At 42.6% G+C, this 18,180-nt stretch overlaps 2 protein-coding genes across 3 annotated transcripts in view; one reads left to right on the top strand and one right to left on the bottom strand.

Moving 5' to 3' along the window:
- Positions 1-1,712: 1,712 nt before the first annotated feature.
- Positions 1,713-9,625, bottom strand: gen1 (GEN1 structure-specific endonuclease). 2 transcript variants are annotated; one of them, XM_021600783.3, is made up of 13 exons: positions 9,287-9,625; positions 8,824-9,025; positions 8,419-8,595; positions 8,122-8,232; positions 7,930-8,003; positions 6,426-6,511; positions 5,811-5,961; positions 5,628-5,664; positions 5,435-5,515; positions 5,170-5,300; positions 4,984-5,045; positions 4,140-4,280; positions 1,713-3,532 (listed from the first exon to the last, which is right to left on the bottom strand). In XM_021600783.3, the coding sequence occupies exons 1-13, from the start codon at positions 9,445-9,447 to the stop codon at positions 2,016-2,018; spliced, it is 2,931 nt and encodes a 976-aa protein (XP_021456458.2). In that variant the 5' UTR covers positions 9,448-9,625; the 3' UTR covers positions 1,713-2,015. The 2 variants fall into 2 exon arrangements, with proteins under 2 accessions (XP_021456458.2, XP_036831875.2); XM_036975980.2 differs by having other exon boundaries at positions 8,824-9,010; positions 9,287-9,606.
- Positions 9,559-18,180, top strand: part of LOC110522406 (structural maintenance of chromosomes 6) — an 18,363-nt gene continuing 9,741 nt past the window's right edge. The window contains exons 1-13 of the mRNA XM_021600780.3: positions 9,559-9,870; positions 10,295-10,433; positions 12,604-12,721; positions 12,946-13,051; positions 13,437-13,573; positions 13,799-13,860; positions 13,968-14,048; positions 14,321-14,422; positions 14,675-14,794; positions 14,956-15,054; positions 15,214-15,360; positions 15,603-15,691; positions 15,826-15,990. Coding sequence (XP_021456455.2) covers positions 10,308-10,433; positions 12,604-12,721; positions 12,946-13,051; positions 13,437-13,573; positions 13,799-13,860; positions 13,968-14,048; positions 14,321-14,422; positions 14,675-14,794; positions 14,956-15,054; positions 15,214-15,360; positions 15,603-15,691; positions 15,826-15,990 — 1,352 coding nt within the window. The 5' untranslated portion in view covers positions 9,559-9,870; positions 10,295-10,307. The remainder of the gene's footprint in view (positions 9,871-10,294; positions 10,434-12,603; positions 12,722-12,945; positions 13,052-13,436; positions 13,574-13,798; positions 13,861-13,967; positions 14,049-14,320; positions 14,423-14,674; positions 14,795-14,955; positions 15,055-15,213; positions 15,361-15,602; positions 15,692-15,825; positions 15,991-18,180) is intronic.

The raw sequence follows: 18,180 nt of genomic DNA, 5'->3' as shown, positions 1-18,180 counted from the left end.
GCCAATAAGGTGAAATAGACGGATAATGTGTAACAGAATGAAAAATAATTAGATTTTCTTTTGTGTGAAATGGCTCTTTAGATGGGCACGACAACAATTATCAGTTTGATGTGATCTCTCTAATGAAGGAATGAAAGGAGATTGTTACATCTGGGCTTTTCACACCTCATTAACAGGATGGGCAACGTGTGTCTAGGTGTACTCCAAAATCTAGAAGATAAACAGACAAATACTTTTTTTATATATACTGAACAAAAATATAAAAAGGCAACATGTCAAGTGTTGGTCCCATGTTTCATGAGCTGAAATAAAATATCCCAGAATTTTTCAAAATGCACAAAAGGCTTATTTCCCTCAAATTCTGTGCACACATTTGTTTAAATTCCTTTTAGTGAACATTTCTCCTTTGCCAAGATAATCCCTCCACTTGACAGGTGTGGCATATCAAGAAACTGATTAAACAGCATGGTAATTACACAGGTGCACCTTGTGCTGGGGACAGCAACAGGCCACTCTAAAATGTGCAGTTTTGTTACACAACACAATGCCACAGATGTCTCAAGTTTTGAGGAAGCGTGCAATTGGCATGCTGACTGCAGGAATGTCCACTCGAGCTGTTGCCATAGAATGTTAATTTCTCTACCAAAAGCCACCTCCAGCATTGTTTTAGAGAATTTGGCAGTATGCCCAACTGCCCTCACAACCACAGACCACATGTAACCATGCCAGCCCAGGACCTCCTTCACCTGCAGGGTTATTTGAGACGAGCCACCCAGACAGCTGATGAAACTTCTGGAGTATTTCTGTCTATATAATAGAGCCCCTTTCTGGGGAACTTATTCTGATTGGCTGGGCCTGGTTCCCAAGTGGGTGGGCCTATGCCCTCCTAGGTCCACCCATGGCTGCGCTCCTGCCCAGTCATTTGAAATCCATTGATTAGGGCCTGATGAATTTATTTAAATTGACTGATTTTCTTATATGAACTGTAACTCAGTAAAATCGTAGAAATGGTTGCATGTTGCGTTTACATTTTTGTTAAGTATATAACGGTGCTAATGTGTCTGTGTGAGGTAGACAATGACAGATAGAAAGTGAAACCTGAAAGAAACATAATTTTTACGCAACGTGAAGCTAAATCTTCAGAGAATAACTAAGTAAATGTTTAGAAATTACTTATATTTGTCCATTAGGAGGAAGTATTATCAACAAATTAGCCTAGCCAATAAAGTCCTGCTGTCTGAAATCGATGCATGCCAATACGCACGAGCAAGGAGGATGCAGCTGTCATCAGGGCTGAGTAAAACACACTAACCTGGCAGCTCTTTCATGTCTGAATAGGTGTGTAACGGCTCACTAATGATCAAGGGGGAGCAAAACGTGCCAGGTCATAAAACCGCGCTCTACTGCTGGTGGGTCACTGACGGGCGAGAACCTTTGCGCCCCTCTGCCTGCTTGCTATAGGAAGCAACACGTCGGGAAGTTTATGTGGTTATTAGTACGGTGATGCTACTTTCATTCGCTTACAAAAGCTCGACCTTTGCGCAAACGAAGGTATAAAAGTTATTGTACCTTTATTTGGGTCAATGATTGTCTCTTCCATTTGGAGAGCCTTGTTGTCCAAACTTTTACATTTTGCGCATTTGCATCAGTACCTTAGTAGTCCAATCATTACATGAGAGCTGTGGAATATTCAAAATAAATACAGAAAAACATTGAAAAGTATAGAGTTTTATAAAAATAAAACATTATCACAGAACATGAGCATTTCTACATGCCCTCTCCCTAACTGCATGAGTAAAATATTTCTCCATTTCCTACTGTAAGTCCATTAAAGATATAGCAGCAGAAAACTACAATTGTGTACATAGAAGACAAAAGGAAAGGCCAATATCAAAGGTTAAAAATACACTTACTGAACAAACTAGATAAAGTTGTGATAGAATACTATTAAATAATAATATTAGGAAATAGTATTTCTTTTTTTCTGTCCTAACACCTCTGGTATATCACATCACTCATTTCAGGAACTTCAGCTTCACCCTCTCTGCCAATGGCAGTGGGCTCTTGCTGCAAATCACTGAGTCATCACCATCAGACATAGTCACTGGGGAAACGGGGCTTGGAATGAACACAATGTCATCATCAACTCTAATTGGATGAACATCCTGGCACTTCCCTATGGTAGACACAGAGCTGCCTCGTATTGGTTGTTCACCCATACTGGCAGACACAGCTCTAGGCCTGAGGGGCTGGGCTGTCACTGTGTCCCAGACTGCCTTTGTAGAGGTGCTGGGTTTGGAGGTGGGTTTCAGTGAGTAGTCTGTGAGGTATTGGCACCTGTGCCTGCTTTTGGGTTTGACTTTGGCCCTGCTCTGCCCTCCTCCCCGACACTGGTTCACTGTGTCACTGTCCTCACTCGATGAACACACTCTGGCACACACACTCTTCTTGGTTTCTTGATGTGACTTCATGTTCCTGTCATCCCGACCAGGCTGTGTGTCGCTAGGTTCAGAGTGGCTCCTTTGTGGCAGAGCGGAAGAAGATGATATGGCCTTCTTTACGAATCTGTACTTCTGTGGAGGCTTTGGTTCACCGGCACCATGTTGTTTAGCCCCTTGTGTTTGTGTTGCTGTTACTGGGCCTGTTTGTGTTGCTGTGACTGGGCTTGTTTGTGTTGCGTTCAATGAGATAGGTTTTGAGATGTGATGAGCAGGTTGAGGCTTATGGAGCAATGCAATGCTCTGGTCCTTATCAACAAGTGTGGCTTTCTTGCCACACACCAGCGGCTGTTCTGATGGCTTGGAAGCATTGCTGCTTTTAATGGGTATCAGTGCCATTGGCTTGGGGCCACTGTTGTTAGAATCAATTAAATCAGGGGGTGCTGCTGACTGGGAGTTTACGTGTATGATGGTGACGTCATCATTGTCCGCCATGTTCACAGACTTGCATGTGTTTCTCATTAGGACCCTGTCCCTCAGCGAACACTCTGCATAACATGGCCCTGGTACGGCCTCTGCTGCTCTGAGATCAGTAGAGGGGCCCAGTTTTGTGATCCTTTCTTCGACACTATCATTTGTGGTTTGGAGTGACTTGGGGTCAGTGGCAGTGCGAGCGCCAACAGCCTGTGGGGGCGGGGAGGACGTGAATGACTGAGACTCCCAGTCGATGTCACTCAGGTGAAGAGCATCCATCACCACGGAAACAGACGGAGAGGAGGCCGCTGCTTCTGGAATCTTCCCAGAGGAAGTGAAAGACGGAGGTGACATCACTTCCTGTATCTGAGCTCCAAGACTTACTTCTAAGCGGGGATGGTCTTTACCAGGATCCAGATGCCTTTTTGGAGACTCTGACTCTGGACCCTCCAGGACCCACACTGAGTTGTTACTTGTTGTAATGGTCAGTGCTGCTGCCACGGCAGAGGGTTGTTGGGTGTTGTTGTCAGCAATGGAACTGTGCAAAGACATCTTGGCCAGGAGGTCAGAAACATCACAGTGATCCAAAGGCTTGTCTTTCTTACCCTTTGGTTTCTTCTCTGAAAATAAAATGCATAAAATATAAGAGACAAAATGGCTAGATACAAAATCCACCATAACAGTGTCTCCTCAAGTCCAAGTACCCTTGGTTGGGGCTACCCAGTCTACTGTGGGAACCCCTGCTCTACAGCTCTGAGCTACAGGGGGAGCCAGCCCCAACCTGTCTAAAGTGACAGCAGCTCCTGTGTGACAGACACCTCTGGTGCATCAAAGCCTTGATGTGAGGGAGCGGAGCTGCCATACTATGCATGTCCAGGTGTCAGAGGCCCTATAAGAGAGACTCTGAAAAACATCGCAAAGCTCCAGGTGCCTTTGATCCACACCCTGTCTGAGCTAAGTAGTGAGCAGTCGTTGGGCCCGTTAAGTTTAGGGGCGTCCCGTTTCTCCCCAAGGACAAATTGAATACGGTTTTAAAAACGAGGTATAATTTGACCTCAATAAAGTATATCAATATGTTATTGTCAGTCAATATCAGACCAGAATGTCAATAATTTAAAATGAATTAATATTCATTGTATTTTCATATCAATAACATAAGGTTATTTAATCTGAATTAAATGTAAGCAGAATATATTATGTTCTCCAGCCATAATATGTTGACCTTACTCTTGGTCTTGTTCTCAGCCTTCTCCCTGAGGTACAGCTCCACCACATGTGGGTAGGCCAGGCGGAACAGAGCCTCTTCCTCCACCGTCCTCACCTCGTCCTGACTGTCCTCAGGGTGGTCCTCAGAAAACACATAGTGATCTGCAGGAAGGATATCATTACATTTTTTTTACAGACAAAAAAATATGTAAAACATTTCAAACATTGAAATTTGATCCACTCTTTTGTGTAAAATGTATAGTCTGCTGAATCACCATACAGATGCCAACCCCACCCCCCTCAAAATAATAATAATACGGATTTGGGGATGGTATTTCAATAGTTAGCTCAGGCCCATAGAGGACTGAAATATCAGCTGAAGTTGTTAGTGGGGACACACACACACACACACACACTTTGATATGACAGTTTTCCCAGCCCGGGAGGAAGCCATTTTAGCACCTGATGGTGTTGTGGCTGTTCTGTCACCTCTACCCCCCTCTGAACCCCACCTCACAACAAGTCACTAACAGACAACATGGAGACAGGCAGAGAAGGCCAGGTTTAAAGAGACTCTGCATAGGTCAACACAAGACTATCACCCCAATCCTTACTGACGCAACTCTGATGTCATAACAGGAATACAGTACATCAAACAGGTACATGGTAATAAGAGGTTTGGAAAAGTGTGATTCAGTTGGCTTGGAGAGTACAATACAAAAAAACACAGGAACTATCATAGAACAATAACAATGGGGGCAATGATGATAATATAAAGAGAAGGAACATCCCTCATTCATAAACATACAATTTTTTGAAAATGGAAGGCTTCATAGGAAGGACTGTTTCATTTGTTCAAACTGACCTGGCTTACTCCAGATGATTTCAAAGCTGGCGATTGCATTCCTTACTCTTGGCTTCCATATACTGTTAACAGGGAGGATTTTAAAATACAATTTAACATGTATTATTGTGAAACATTTATAGCCACAGTGAGTAACTTCCATTTTTACACTCAAAGAGGTCCATTGGAGTGTGAATTGGACCGTACCGTAGAGGTTTTATCAGAGACGACGTCGCTCTTCCATGTTTTCTGTTCATCAGCTCAGTGTACGTCATCAGGACCAGAACCTTCTCACTGGTATAGTGTTTAGGCCACAACATCTTATTGTACGCAAAGTTCTGGATCACAAAACACAAAAAAATATATTACAAGTTATTTGACTAACAGATAAATTAGGCAATACATGATTTATTAATTGCATCTGTTAAGAATGACCACTTATTTTAATCAAAGTACATTTTTGAATGACTACCTGCATTAATAGCATGTTCGGTTTCCTCCATTTGAAATTGTGGACAGGCTTGTCTTTGTCTACCAGAAATTCATTTATGATCTGAAATGCAAAATGTCCATACATGAAATGACATCCTTATCTTGGCTTGTATACTTTACACATGATATTACACAGATTCAAGAACTTAAGATAATAACTGTATTTACTTTACCTCTGTAAAAGGGAATTTATCACTTGCCAGTGTTTTCCTGAAAACAAATCAACACCATATTCAGATATGTAAAGGAACAATGAATGTTTGTTCCCCCTTTTAATTCAAATCAATAAGCAACATTGTAATCTATGAATGTGTATATTACAGGAATGAGTGAATTTGGTGCAAACATGGTCTCACTTCCTGATGCTGGCATCTGTTGAAGAGGCCTGTCGTGTCTGCTCACAGCAGTGCCAGTGACAAGGACACTGGTAGTCATAGTCTTGAGGCTCACAGAAGTGCTTGCTGTCACACAACACACAGCCACTGCGCTCGTGAGCCTTGGCTGACCCTGAGAGAGAAGGAGAAAGAGATAAAAGAGTATGATGAGAAAGAGAGAGAATGAAGAGAGTGTGATAGAGAAGAACATAACAGTGGTAATAGTTTGTTAGGAGATGGTTAGTAACCGAAAAGGGAGTGACAGACAAAATCAGAGGTCAATTCAGGGTGACTGGACTGATAGGCTACAGCCACAGATAATCATAGCAGATACCTTTGATCAACCATACAGAGACATTTAATACTGATCTCGACTAAGTACACTAACTGTAATTTGGCGCTACAATGCTGAAGACGTATTAGCAAACTAAAGCGTCTCACATGTAAGTGCCTTCATCATCACAGTATTTTAGTTGGTCTTGATCAACCACATGCGAGTCGTGTCATCCCGGGAAACCCCTCCCCACCCTCCTGATTTACACTTCTTATCAGGACAAGGGGCTAAAGTGAGTTTGACGGAGGGCCAAAGTAACTCACCAGGATGGCAACACAAATGGCAGTGAGGGACCTTCTTTAGGACCCACTCTGGTGCAACCACGCCCTCCTCCCTCCACTGGCTGAATCTGTCATGGAAGAGGAGACGATACAGGATAGGCATAGACTGTTATATCATATACAGTGGGGCAAAAAAGTATTTAGTCAGCCACCAATTGTGCAAGTTCTCCCATTTAAAAAGATGAGAGAGGCCTGTAATTTTTATTATAGGTACACTTCAACTATGACCGACAAAAAATCCAGAAAATCACATTGTAGGATTTTTTATGAATTTATTTGCAAATTATGGTGGAAAATAAGTATTTGGTCAATAACAAAAGTTTCTCTCAATACTTTGTTATATACCCTTTGTTGGCAATGACAGAGGTCAAACGTTTTCTGTAAGTCTTCACAAGGTTTTCACACACTGTTGCTGGTATTTTGGCCCATTCCTCCATGCACATCTCCTCTAGAGCAATGATGTTTTGGGGCTGTTGCTGGGCAACACAGACTTTCAACTCCCTCCAAAGATTTTCTATGGGGTTGAGATCTGGAGACTGGCTAGGCCACTCCAGGACCTTGAAATGCTTCTTCTCTGCAGGCCATTCACTAGGTCCCCCCATGTGGTTCTGGTATTTTTGCTCACCGTTCTTGTGATCATTTTGACCCCACGGGGTGAGATCTTGTGTGGAGCACCAGATCGAGGGAGATTATCAGGGGTCTTGTATGTCTTCCATTTCCTAATAATTGCTCTCACAGTTGATTTCTTCAAACCAAGCTGCTTACCTATTGCAGATTCAGTCTTCCCAGCCTGGTGCAGATCTACGATTTTGTTTCTGGTGTCCTTTGACAGCTCTTTGGTCTTGGCCATAGTGGAGTTTGGAGTGTGACTGTTTGAGGTTGTGGACAGGTGTCTTTTATACTGATAACAAGTTCAAACAGGTGCCATTAATACAGGTAACAAGTGGAGGACAGAGGAGACTTTTAAAGAAGAAGTTACAGGTCTGTGAGAGCCAGAAATCTTGCTTGTTTGTAGGTGACCAAATACTTATTTTCCACCATAATTTGCAAATAAATTCATAAAAAATCCTACAATGTGATTTTCTGGATTTTTTCTCTCATTTTGTCTTTCATAGTTGAAGTGTACCTATGATGAAAATTACAGGCCTCTCATCTTTTTAAGTGGGAGAACTTGCACAATTGGTGGCTGACTAGATACTTTTTTGCCCCACTGTACATGTTTGCATAAGACCTCATCACCATTCTGTATTGTCGCCTCATATAAAACATTTGACCTCAAATCCAAAATGCTAAAGTATTGAACCAAAATAAAAGTTATAGCTTCACTGTCCAAATAAATACATATGGGAGTGTACATGTTTGCATAAGACCTAGTTAAAACTACTGGATTACAGACTGTTTATGTTTCTCTATTTGTGTCTCCACTTTTTAATCAGTGTGCTGGAGGGTGAAAGAAAAATAATGTTTTATATTTTTAGTTTCTTACCTTTGTAAAAGTGTTTGCCCTTTCAATGTCTGTATGAGTTTTAGAGCTTGCTCTTTCCCAACTCCTGGTATACCCTTGTGGTAAGAAAACAAAACATGTCATAGTAACAAAAACAAAAAAGTAATTTTGTATATATGCGTGTTTTCACCCCTAGAAGCCGATCTAGACATTAGCAGTCCCCCTCCCCCATACCTTAGGAATATAATCACAGCCCAGAAGGATGGCCAGACCCACGAGTGTCTCCCTGGCTAGCTGCAGCTCTGTCTCCACCCTAGAAGTCCTGTAACAATCCACCTGTGGATCCTACAACAGCGGGAATGATACAGCAGGGATTATTTTCTTGAGCATTCAGACAACAGAAACCTACAAGTACAGCATTTAGAGATTGGTTCATTAACTAAATCATAAGTTTGAATACTTCTCAATTCAATGTCACACCCCTTACAAATGAGATGTAACATACCTAATTTAAATAAACAAACGCATTACCTTGGTGTTCATGTTGAAGTTTCTGTAGACGGTCTGTGCTCCGTAGAGAAAAGCGTCCCCATCGTTGGTGATGCAGCCGTCCACCAGGCCCTGGGCATCCAGAAAGGCACACATGGCCTCGGCCTCCCCTGCCGCTGTCACCCAGGGGACACCCAGACAGTCCAGCATCTCTGCACACTGGAGGGAAGAGAGAGATGGGTAGTGGGTGCACACAGATTATCTCTTAAAAACACATGCATAATACTTACTTATGCCTCTCTACACATGTTGTATGGATACGAAGCTACACACACAGCCACTCAGAAAGACGCACACACACACACAGCTTTAATTCAATGAGGGTGATAAATGCCACTACTTCTCAACAACTGCATCTGACTGATGCACATCATCCCAGCCACCCACCTCTCTCAGCACAGCATTGAAGCGACCCCTGTTGGTGGTCTTTGTAGTTTGTTTTTTAGGGGCTGACTTGTCGAACCCCCCAAATCTCATGTCTGTCCTCTTGCTCATGGTCTCTGCTTTGAGTTTGGGGGCCTCTCCCTCCGTGACAAAAACTAGCTTTACCCCCATCAGTGTGAGAGAGGAAACTCTGAAAAACAGATTCCTGAAAGAGAGTAATAATATCCATAATTCTCATTACAGAGAGTTGTTGTTCCTCTGCATAAAAGGGATTTAATTTTGAAACAGCAGACCATTAGTAAGTCGCCCGATTGATGTATCTTGCACATATATAGTGCAAATTAGTAATAAGGTCGGCTGTTTCAGATACATAATGTGAAATAGGATCAGGGTTGAATGCCTATGCCTCAGTGTCAGAGTTTAATAAAAAAAAACATGTGCATTTGGCAATCTCTGCACATATTACCGGAGGTGAGGTTTGGTGACTTTCCCCATCATTGCTTGGACGTGCTGGGCCTCGCAGACCCACAGGCTAAGGTCCACGGCCAGGGTCTTTCCGGTGAGGCTGTACAACGGCACCGACTCCCGAACCGGTCCCAGAATGGACCACAGGTCGTGCACACCCATCGCGCAAATCGTTGTTTACCTTTTTATAAGTAAAAAGTAAAAAAATGATAAATGTGCAGTATTTCACAAGAAATGCACTTTGTTGATCACTTAGTTATTTAATTTAGCAGCACTTCCTGCTAAAACAAACACGCTTCCGAATCCAACCTCCTTTCTTCCGGTGGTAGTGTCAGCGAATGAACACGCGAGACGACATCGATGGCGCAGCACGCTGCTGTCCTTCATTTTTTTGACGTTGCGCGCGGAATCCAGTGAACAGCTGAGTGGATAACGTCACTTTACATACAAGCTGTATGTCTTTCGATATCTAGCTACCTCCAAAATTCGCCGATAAGCATTGCATAGCTAGCTACCAAAGTCACTTTTGTGGATATGTTTATTTAAAAACTTTGCCTGCTAATTTACCGACAGAGGTCTTCACAGGTAAGAATTGATTTGTTAGCAAACGTTAGCTAGTTAACGTTACCGGGTTGCTAGTTGGCTAGCTAATTCATAGAGAATGATAGAGGCCTCTAGTGGCCAAAATTCAATTTTAGCATTGGGGCAGCGCGTCCACCATTTTAATGTTGTCAACCGGGTGGGACTTCCAACTTTATTGGCTGATCCCTCCTGGTAACCCTTTTGGAGTCATGTCCAATCAGGTTCATCAGGAGGGTTCAGCCAATCGTGAAGAATACAATAATCTACTTTAAATCTCACAAACACAAAGATGAGTCCTCTATCTATCTCTATGAGCTAATATTAGTAACTTACTAGCTAGCTAAGTGTAGCTAACGTTAGCAAATAAGTTCTAGCTAGTTAACTGTTATATTTCTGACGATGGTTTTCTAATGTCTGTGTTATACAGGGTGTCTAAGAAGATGTCTAAGAGGAAGAGCAACTCAATTGGAGAGAGCCCACACAAGAGAGTCAGATCCACAGAGGTTCATGATGAAGATAATGAAGTGGGTCCCAGCCAACCCCCTGTGCCACTAGGATCGCATACGGTATCTAAGTTAGCTACTGTACATTTAATTGATTTGAGACCTTTATAAGAGTAGACTGGAGTTGTCACTGTCAGTCTAGGGTTGTGCTCCTGTGCGGTATCCAGATTGTTATACCTTCATACAGTGCCGTTCCTGTACCAAAACAAGGGGCGCTATTTCTTTCCTAATGTAAAAAAAAAAAAAAAAAAACGAACAAATTTAGACAGCAGGGATCTTGACCGTCTCAGCTGTAACCAAGAAACTTGACCTTGCCATCTAGCTACTTAGCTAACAAGTTAGCAAACTAAATGCATAGCTGCAGCCCTGATCTAGTTAATTTATTTGGCACATCTTAGTTAACTTATAGTTTTTTATTTAACCTTTGTTTAACTTTATTAGTTATAAGCAGTGGCGTTGCACGGTACCCGAAACTAAAATACCACGGTACAGTGCATTCGGAAAGTATTCAGACCCCTTGACTTTTTCCACATTTGTTACATTACAGCCTTAGTTTAAAACTGATTAAATGTATTTTTTTCCTCATCAATCTACACAATACCCCATAATGACAAAGCAAGAACAGGTTTTTAGAAATGTATGTTTAAAAAAAACAGGAAATATACATTTACATAAGTATTTAGACCCTTTACTCAGTACTTTGTTGAAGCACCTTTGGCAGCGATTGCAGCCTCGAGTCTTCTTGGGTATGGTGTTGCAAGCTTGGCACACCTGTATGTGGGGAGTTTCTCCCATTCTTCTCTGCAGATCCTCTCAAGCTCTGTCAGTTTGGATGGGGAGCGTCGCCGCAAAGCTATTTTCAGGTCTCCAGAGATGTTCGATTGGGTTCAAGTCTGGACTCCGGCTGGGCCATTCAAGGACATTCAGAGACTTGTCCCGAAGCCACTCCTGTGTTGTTTTGGCTGTGTGCTTAGGGTCGTTTCTCCTGTTGGAAGGTGAACCTTCACCCCAGTCTAAGGTCCTGAGCACTGTCAGGTTTTCATCAAGGATCTCTCAGTACTTTGCTCCGTTCATCTTTGCCTCGATCTTGACTGGTCTCCCAGTCCCTGCCGCTGAAAAACATTCCCACAGCATGATGCTTCCACCACCATACTTCACCTTAGGGATGGTGCCAGGTTTCCTCCAGATGTGATGTTTGGCACTTAGGCCAAAGAGTTCAATCTTGGTTTCATCAGACCAGTGAATCTTGTTTGTCATGGTCAGAAAGTCCTAGGTGCCTTTTGGCAAACTCTAAAGCTGGCTTTCATGTGCCTTTTACTGGAGCTCTCTCATAGTGACCAGCGGGTTCCTGGTCACCTCCCTGACCAAGGCCCTTCTCCCCTGTTTGCTCAGTTTTGACAGGTGGCCAGCTCTATGAAGAGTCTTGTTGGTTCCAAACTTCTTCCATTTAAGAATGATGGTCACTGTGTTCTTGGGGACCTTCAATGCTGCAGAAATTTTTTGGTAACCTTCCTCAGATCTGTGCCTTGACACAATCCTGTCTCAGAGCTCTATGGACAATTCCTTTGACCTCATCGTTTGATTTCTGCTCTGACATGCACAGTCAACTGTGAGACCTTATATAGACAGGTGTGTGCCTTTCCAAATCATGTCCAACCAATTGAATTTACCACAGGTAGACTCCAATCAAGTTGTAGAAACATCTCAAGGATGATCATTGGAAACAGGATGCACCTGAGCTCAATTTCCAGTCTCATAGCAAGGGTTCTGAATACTTATGTAAATAAGGTATTTCTGGGTATTATTTTTAATAAATGTGCAATAATTACAAAAAACTGTTTTTGCTTTTTCATTATGGGATATTGTGTGTAGATTGAGGAATTGTTTTAATTTAATCCCTTTTAGAATAGGGCTGTAATATAACAAAATGTTTAGAAGGGGTCTGAATACTTTACGAATGCACTGTATATACTGTATACTGCCCAAGCCTAGTTGTAATTTATTGTTGTGATTTGAAATATGTCAGGCAAATTGAGCCTATTTCATTCTCAATTTGCCTGACATATTTCAGTCACAACAGCAGGAGTGACGACACTGACAGTCTGCAGAATCTGCTATTATATCTTTTATTAAAAGGGAAATAATCAATGACCTGATGTAACTGAAACATTACTGTGCCTCCATATTAAAACATTAGGATTTACTGTTACATCTTTGCTTTATCTTGTTGCAGACTGTTGGAGAGGTGGGCATAGTGGAGAGCATCTCCCTGAAGAACTTTATGTGCCACTCTCTGCTGGGGCCATTTGCGTTTGGGTCCAATGTCAACTTTGTCGTCGGCAACAATGGAAGTGAGTTCCACCACTTCTTCTTCCTGATTCTCAATTTTTTATTTTTTTATTTTTTTTTACTCTCAAGATGGTTTAATTGTTGACTGATTATAGATTGTTTGTATAGTGTCTCCACCTGTTACTCTATCGCATGTTTTTTTTTCAGTATTGATCCAATGATGATGCTCTTAAGATTTCAGTGCTGTGGTTCTGTGTCTGATATTGTGTTTCTAAACGACGGACAGGTGGAAAGAGTGCTGTCCTCACAGCTCTTATGGTGGGCCTGGGAGGGAAAGCTACAACCACAAACAGAGGGTCCTCCCTGAAGGGATTTGTGAAGGAAGGAGAGAGGTACTCATGTTCCCTGATTGTATTTACTTTGTCTTTGGGGACTATTTCTGCCTTGAAAGACTGGTTCCAGATGTCTGTTGGAAGCATGGTCACTTACCTCGGGCAGTAAACCTTTGTAAATGGAGATTAGTGTTAACATACATCTGGCATCCTTGCAAGAGTAACTATTATTTCCCTTAGGAATTTCCATACAATAAAACGTGTCGCGAGAGATTCAAGAGTTTGTGACAAACCGTAAATGTCAGTGGCTACAGACTTCCCGCTCCCTAATGTGTTAACTATGCCATCTGCCCCATTTTAATAATGCATGTGAAAGTGCCAAGTTTATCCTACTGTCATATATGAGTAATATTGCAATCCTGTTTGTGTCCCTCTGCTCTCCCAGTTCAGCTGATGTCTCCATAACACTGCGTAACAAGGGCAGGGATGCCTACAAGCCAGAAGTGTTCGGCCAGGCTATCATAGTAGACCTCAAGATAACCCGTGAGGGCATGAGGACCTACAAGCTCAAGAGCAAAGCAGGTAAATAATGTAATAAGAATGTATGGCTTAACACTCTGTAAATGGGCCCTTCATTCAAACACGCCTATGGATCTGAGATATGTGCCTGACACTTTAGTGCAAAACACCCTTTAAAATCAATCTACATAGTTTATTCTGGATCTTAACATTAGGCTATATTTCAAAAAGTGATTCACTGAGCAGTAGATGCAGTATGAGCACATAAGAATGTACTTTGTCTTGCAGGTCATCTTGTGTCTGCGAAGAAGGATGAACTTTTGGCCATTCTGGATCACTTTAACATCCAGGTACTTCAACTTCTGTTGACCCCCTGCAAGACTGTATGAAAAGATTGGAAACACTTGCTGTGATAAATAACTATTGATTTATTTTGTATAATCATTATTTTCCAAAGGTGGATAACCCTGTATCTATGCTAACTCAAGAGATGAGCAAGCACTTTCTGCACTCCAAAGGAGAAGGGGATAAGTACAGAGTCAGTTTGATATACTTGAATATTTTCATTTATGAAATTCTGTATTTGTGGAGGACATGGTGTAAATTAAGGTAATAGCATGCATCTTGCCAGCCTTGGTTGCAGGTATCAAATCTCTGTAACGTCTTATTTCTGCATTCTCAGGAAGTGGTTAAATGTCAGTCTGGTTTTCAGTGTCAAATAGCATGAGGGTGAAAGAGCTCAATGTAGGCCTACCTTTTAGGATTGTTCTTACCTTGTTAGTGACTAAGTGTTTTGTTTTTCTTCCTCAGTTCTTTATGAAAGCCACACAGCTTGAGCAGATGAAAGAGGATTACACCTATATCATAACGACTAAAAATGTCACTCTAGACACTGTGGAGAAACACGAGGAGGTATGAATCCACTTGGCATATGTGCGGTGTGTTACGATGTCACCCATCTAAAGTCCCTTAAATGCTTTCATCCAATCAGCTCTGCGGCATGTAGTCCCATAGTGGGTTTATTTTGTATTACTGAAAGATTACAGGGGCTTATAAAGCTAGAATTCAAGCTCTGATGTACAAAGTCTTGTCCATGAACAACAAGAGATCTTAATGGAGTTGTTATAAAGTAGCACTTTTTAAGTGTGAATCATTCTGTTTCAGTGTCTGGAGGGGTTAAAGAGGAAGTACCTGGAGAAAGAGGACCGGGTCAAAAGCCTGGCCTCGCTGGACGACATGCACAGTAAACTGGAGGAGCTGAAGAATCAGATGGCTTGGGCTCTGGTGAGGGGAAGCAGCATACCTTCAAAATATGAATCTAAAAGTGTATTTATATTATTTGTTTATTTATCAGGGGTCATGCACAACAGATACATTGTAGCAGATTTAGCTACCCAGCTAAATACATAATCTGATGTAAAATCTCTTGCTCTGTCCTGCGCCAGGTGTCTGAGATGGAGAAAGAGGTGAAGCCCATGAGAGAGAAGCTCCAATCAGAGGAGAGGTCCACCATCAAATACGACCAGAAAGTAGACGAGTGGAAGGTAACTAACATCACCCTCTTATTTTTACAGCCATAAGAATTTGGTGTGTGTTTCCTTCACATTCAGGAAAAATGTAGCTATTACTTAAGTTCAAAATGACTATTTCCCCTTGCTTGTTATTGCTGACGATTGTTCTTTATGACCTCACTTCCTGTCCAGGCCAAGGTGGTGGAGGCGGAGAAGAAGTACAAGGGTATCCGGGAGCAACTGGAGGCCATCACTGTGAGGGTGCAGCAGCTTGAGCCACAGAGTGCTGAGCTGAAGAACGAGGCTCAGAGCAGAAGCAAGGCCTTCAACACAGCCCAGGTGAGAGAACAGTGATGAGTGTTACTATACCCCAGAATACCCCAGAGTCTTCTAAATACCAGGGGTTTAGCAAGTGACTGAGATGAGGCTTAATATCATTAACCATTACATCTCCATAATCATAACTGCAGCACAATGAAAAACTACAGCTTCCAGCTCAGATCTCAACGCAAACTATATATGTGAGAGCTCTTTTCTAGTTCACTAGTTGTTGATTCATCTTAGTGGTGTCTCTCTTACAGGCCAGTGTACACAGATTCAAGACCAACCTGAGAGACCTGGAGAAGGACAAGGATCAGCTCTCCAGGAGAATTAATGAACTCAAGTTGAGGTAGTGCCTCGGATCCTTTCCTACCTCTTTCAGTTTCAAGATACAATTTTTATTGTCATGGGAAAAGTCATTGAATGTTTACCACAGACAAATGGGATTTCTTTCCCTTTTTTTCTCCTTTCTGCCCCCCACAGTATCAGCCAGACGTCTGGTGCGGAGACCCAGGTGCGTGTTGAGCGCATGGAGAAGCTGCAGACAGACCTGGACACTCTGAACTTCCAGGACTCTACCCTAGGCCAGCAGATGGAACAGTTCCAGCAGGCTGTGTCCCGGGCCAAGGACGAGCTGGAAAAGATGATGTAGGCACTGGAAACTCCATTATATACAGGCCTGTATATAAGACTTGGCTGTACAACGTACACACACACACTAGTGTCATCATAGGAGTCTGGAGCCATGCCACATGGTTAACAGGGCTTATGAAATACTCTCAGGGTGTTGTCTAATGTAAACGTTATGTGACAGCCATATCAGAAGTAGGAATTTTGTATTTATACAGTTGAAGTCGGAAGTTTACATGCACTTGGGTTGGAGTCATTAAAACTCGTTTTTCAACCACTCCACAAATGTCTTGTTAACAAACTATAGTTTTGTCAAATAGGTTAGGACATCTACTTTGTGCATGACACAAGTCATTTTTCCAACAATTGTTTACAGACAGATTATTTCACTTATAATTCACTGCATCACAATTCCAGTGGGTCAGAAGTTTACATACGCTAAGTTGACTGTCTTTAAACAGCTTGGAAAATTCCAGAAAATGATGTCATGGCTTTAGAAGCTTCTGACATAATTTGAATCAATTGGAGGTGAACCTGTGGATGTATTTCAAGGCCTACCTTCAAAATCATTGGGAACATGGGAAAATCAAAAGAAATCAGCCAATACCTCAGAAAAAAAATTGTAGACCTCCACAGGTCTTGTTCATCCTTGGGAGCAATTTCCAAATGCCTGAAGGCATCACGTTCATCTGTACTAACAATGGTACACAAGTATAAACACCATGGGACCACACAGCCGTCATATCGCTCAGAAAGGAGATGCGTTCTGTCTCCTAGAGATGAACGTACTTTGGTGCGAGAAGTGCAAATCAATCCCAGAACAACAGCAAAGGACCTTGTGAAGATGCTGGAGGAAACGGGTACAAAGTATCTATATCCACAGTAAAACGGGTTCTATATAGACATAACCTGAAAGGCCACTCGGCAAGGAAGAAGCAACTGCTCCAAAACCGCCATAAGAAAAGCCAGACTACGGTTTGCAAATCAAATCAAAAATCAATTTTATTTGTCACGTGCACCGAATACAACAGGTGTAGGTAGACCTTACAGTGAAATGCTTACTTACAGGCTCTAACCAATAGTGCAAAAAAGGTATTAGGTGAACAATAGGTAAGTAAAGAAATAAAACAATGGTAAAAAGACAGGTTATATACAGTAGCGAGGCTATAAAAGTAGCAAGGCTACATACAGGCACCGGTTAGTCAGGCTGAGGTAGTATGTACATGTAGAAATGGTTAAAGTGACTATATATATATATATATGATGAACAGAGAGTAGCAGTAGCGTAAAGGAGGGGTTGCCGGGTGGCGGGACACAATTCAGATGTCCCGGTTAGCCAATGTGCGGGAGCACTGGTTGGTCGGCCCAAATGAGGTAGTATGTACATGAATGTATAGTTAAAGTGACTATGCATATATGATAAACAGAGAGTAGCAGCAGTGTAAAAAGAGGGGTTGGGGGGAGCACACAATGCAAATAGTCTGGGTAGCCATTTGATTACCTGTTCAGGAGTCTTATGGCTTGGAGGTAAAAACTATTGAGTAGCCTTTTTGTCCTAGACTTGGCACTCCGGTACCACTTGCCATGCGATAGTAGAGAGAACAGTCTATGACTGGGGTGGCTGTGGCCTTCCTCTGAGGTCCTGGATGGCAGGCAGCTTAGCCCCAGTGATGTACTGGGCCGTACGCACTACCCTCTGTAGTGCCTTGCGATCAGGGGCCGAGCAGTTGCCGTACCAGGCAGTGATGCAACCAGTCAGGATGCTCTTGATGTTGCAGCTGTTGAACCTAGTGAGGATCTCAGGACCCATGCCAAATCTTTTTAATTTCCCGAGGGGGAATAGGCTTTGTCGTGCCCTCTTCACGACTGTCTTGGCGTGTTTGGACCATTCTAGTTTGTTGTTGATGTGGACACCAAGGAACTTGAAGCTCTCAACCTGCTCCACTACAGCCCCGCTGATGAGAATGGGGGCGTGCTCGGTCCTTCTTTTCCAGTAGTCCACAATCATCTCCTTAGTCTTGGTTACTTTGAGGGATAGGTTGTTATTCTGGCACCACCCGGCCAGGTCTCTGACCTCCCTATAGGCTGTCTCGTCGTTGTTGGTGATCAGGCCTACCACTGTTGTGTCATCTGCAAACTTAATGATGGTGTTGGAGTCGTGCCTGGCCATGCAGTCATGGGTGAACAGGGAGTACTGGAGGGGGCTGA

This window comes from Oncorhynchus mykiss, chromosome 4 (genome assembly GCF_057628025.1).
Source record: "Oncorhynchus mykiss isolate SJ-2025 chromosome 4, ASM5762802v1, whole genome shotgun sequence".
Lineage (NCBI taxonomy): Eukaryota > Metazoa > Chordata > Actinopteri > Salmoniformes > Salmonidae > Oncorhynchus > Oncorhynchus mykiss.
The sequence above is the reverse complement of the archived record's forward strand: the minus strand, read 5'-3'. Positions and strand labels throughout refer to the sequence as shown.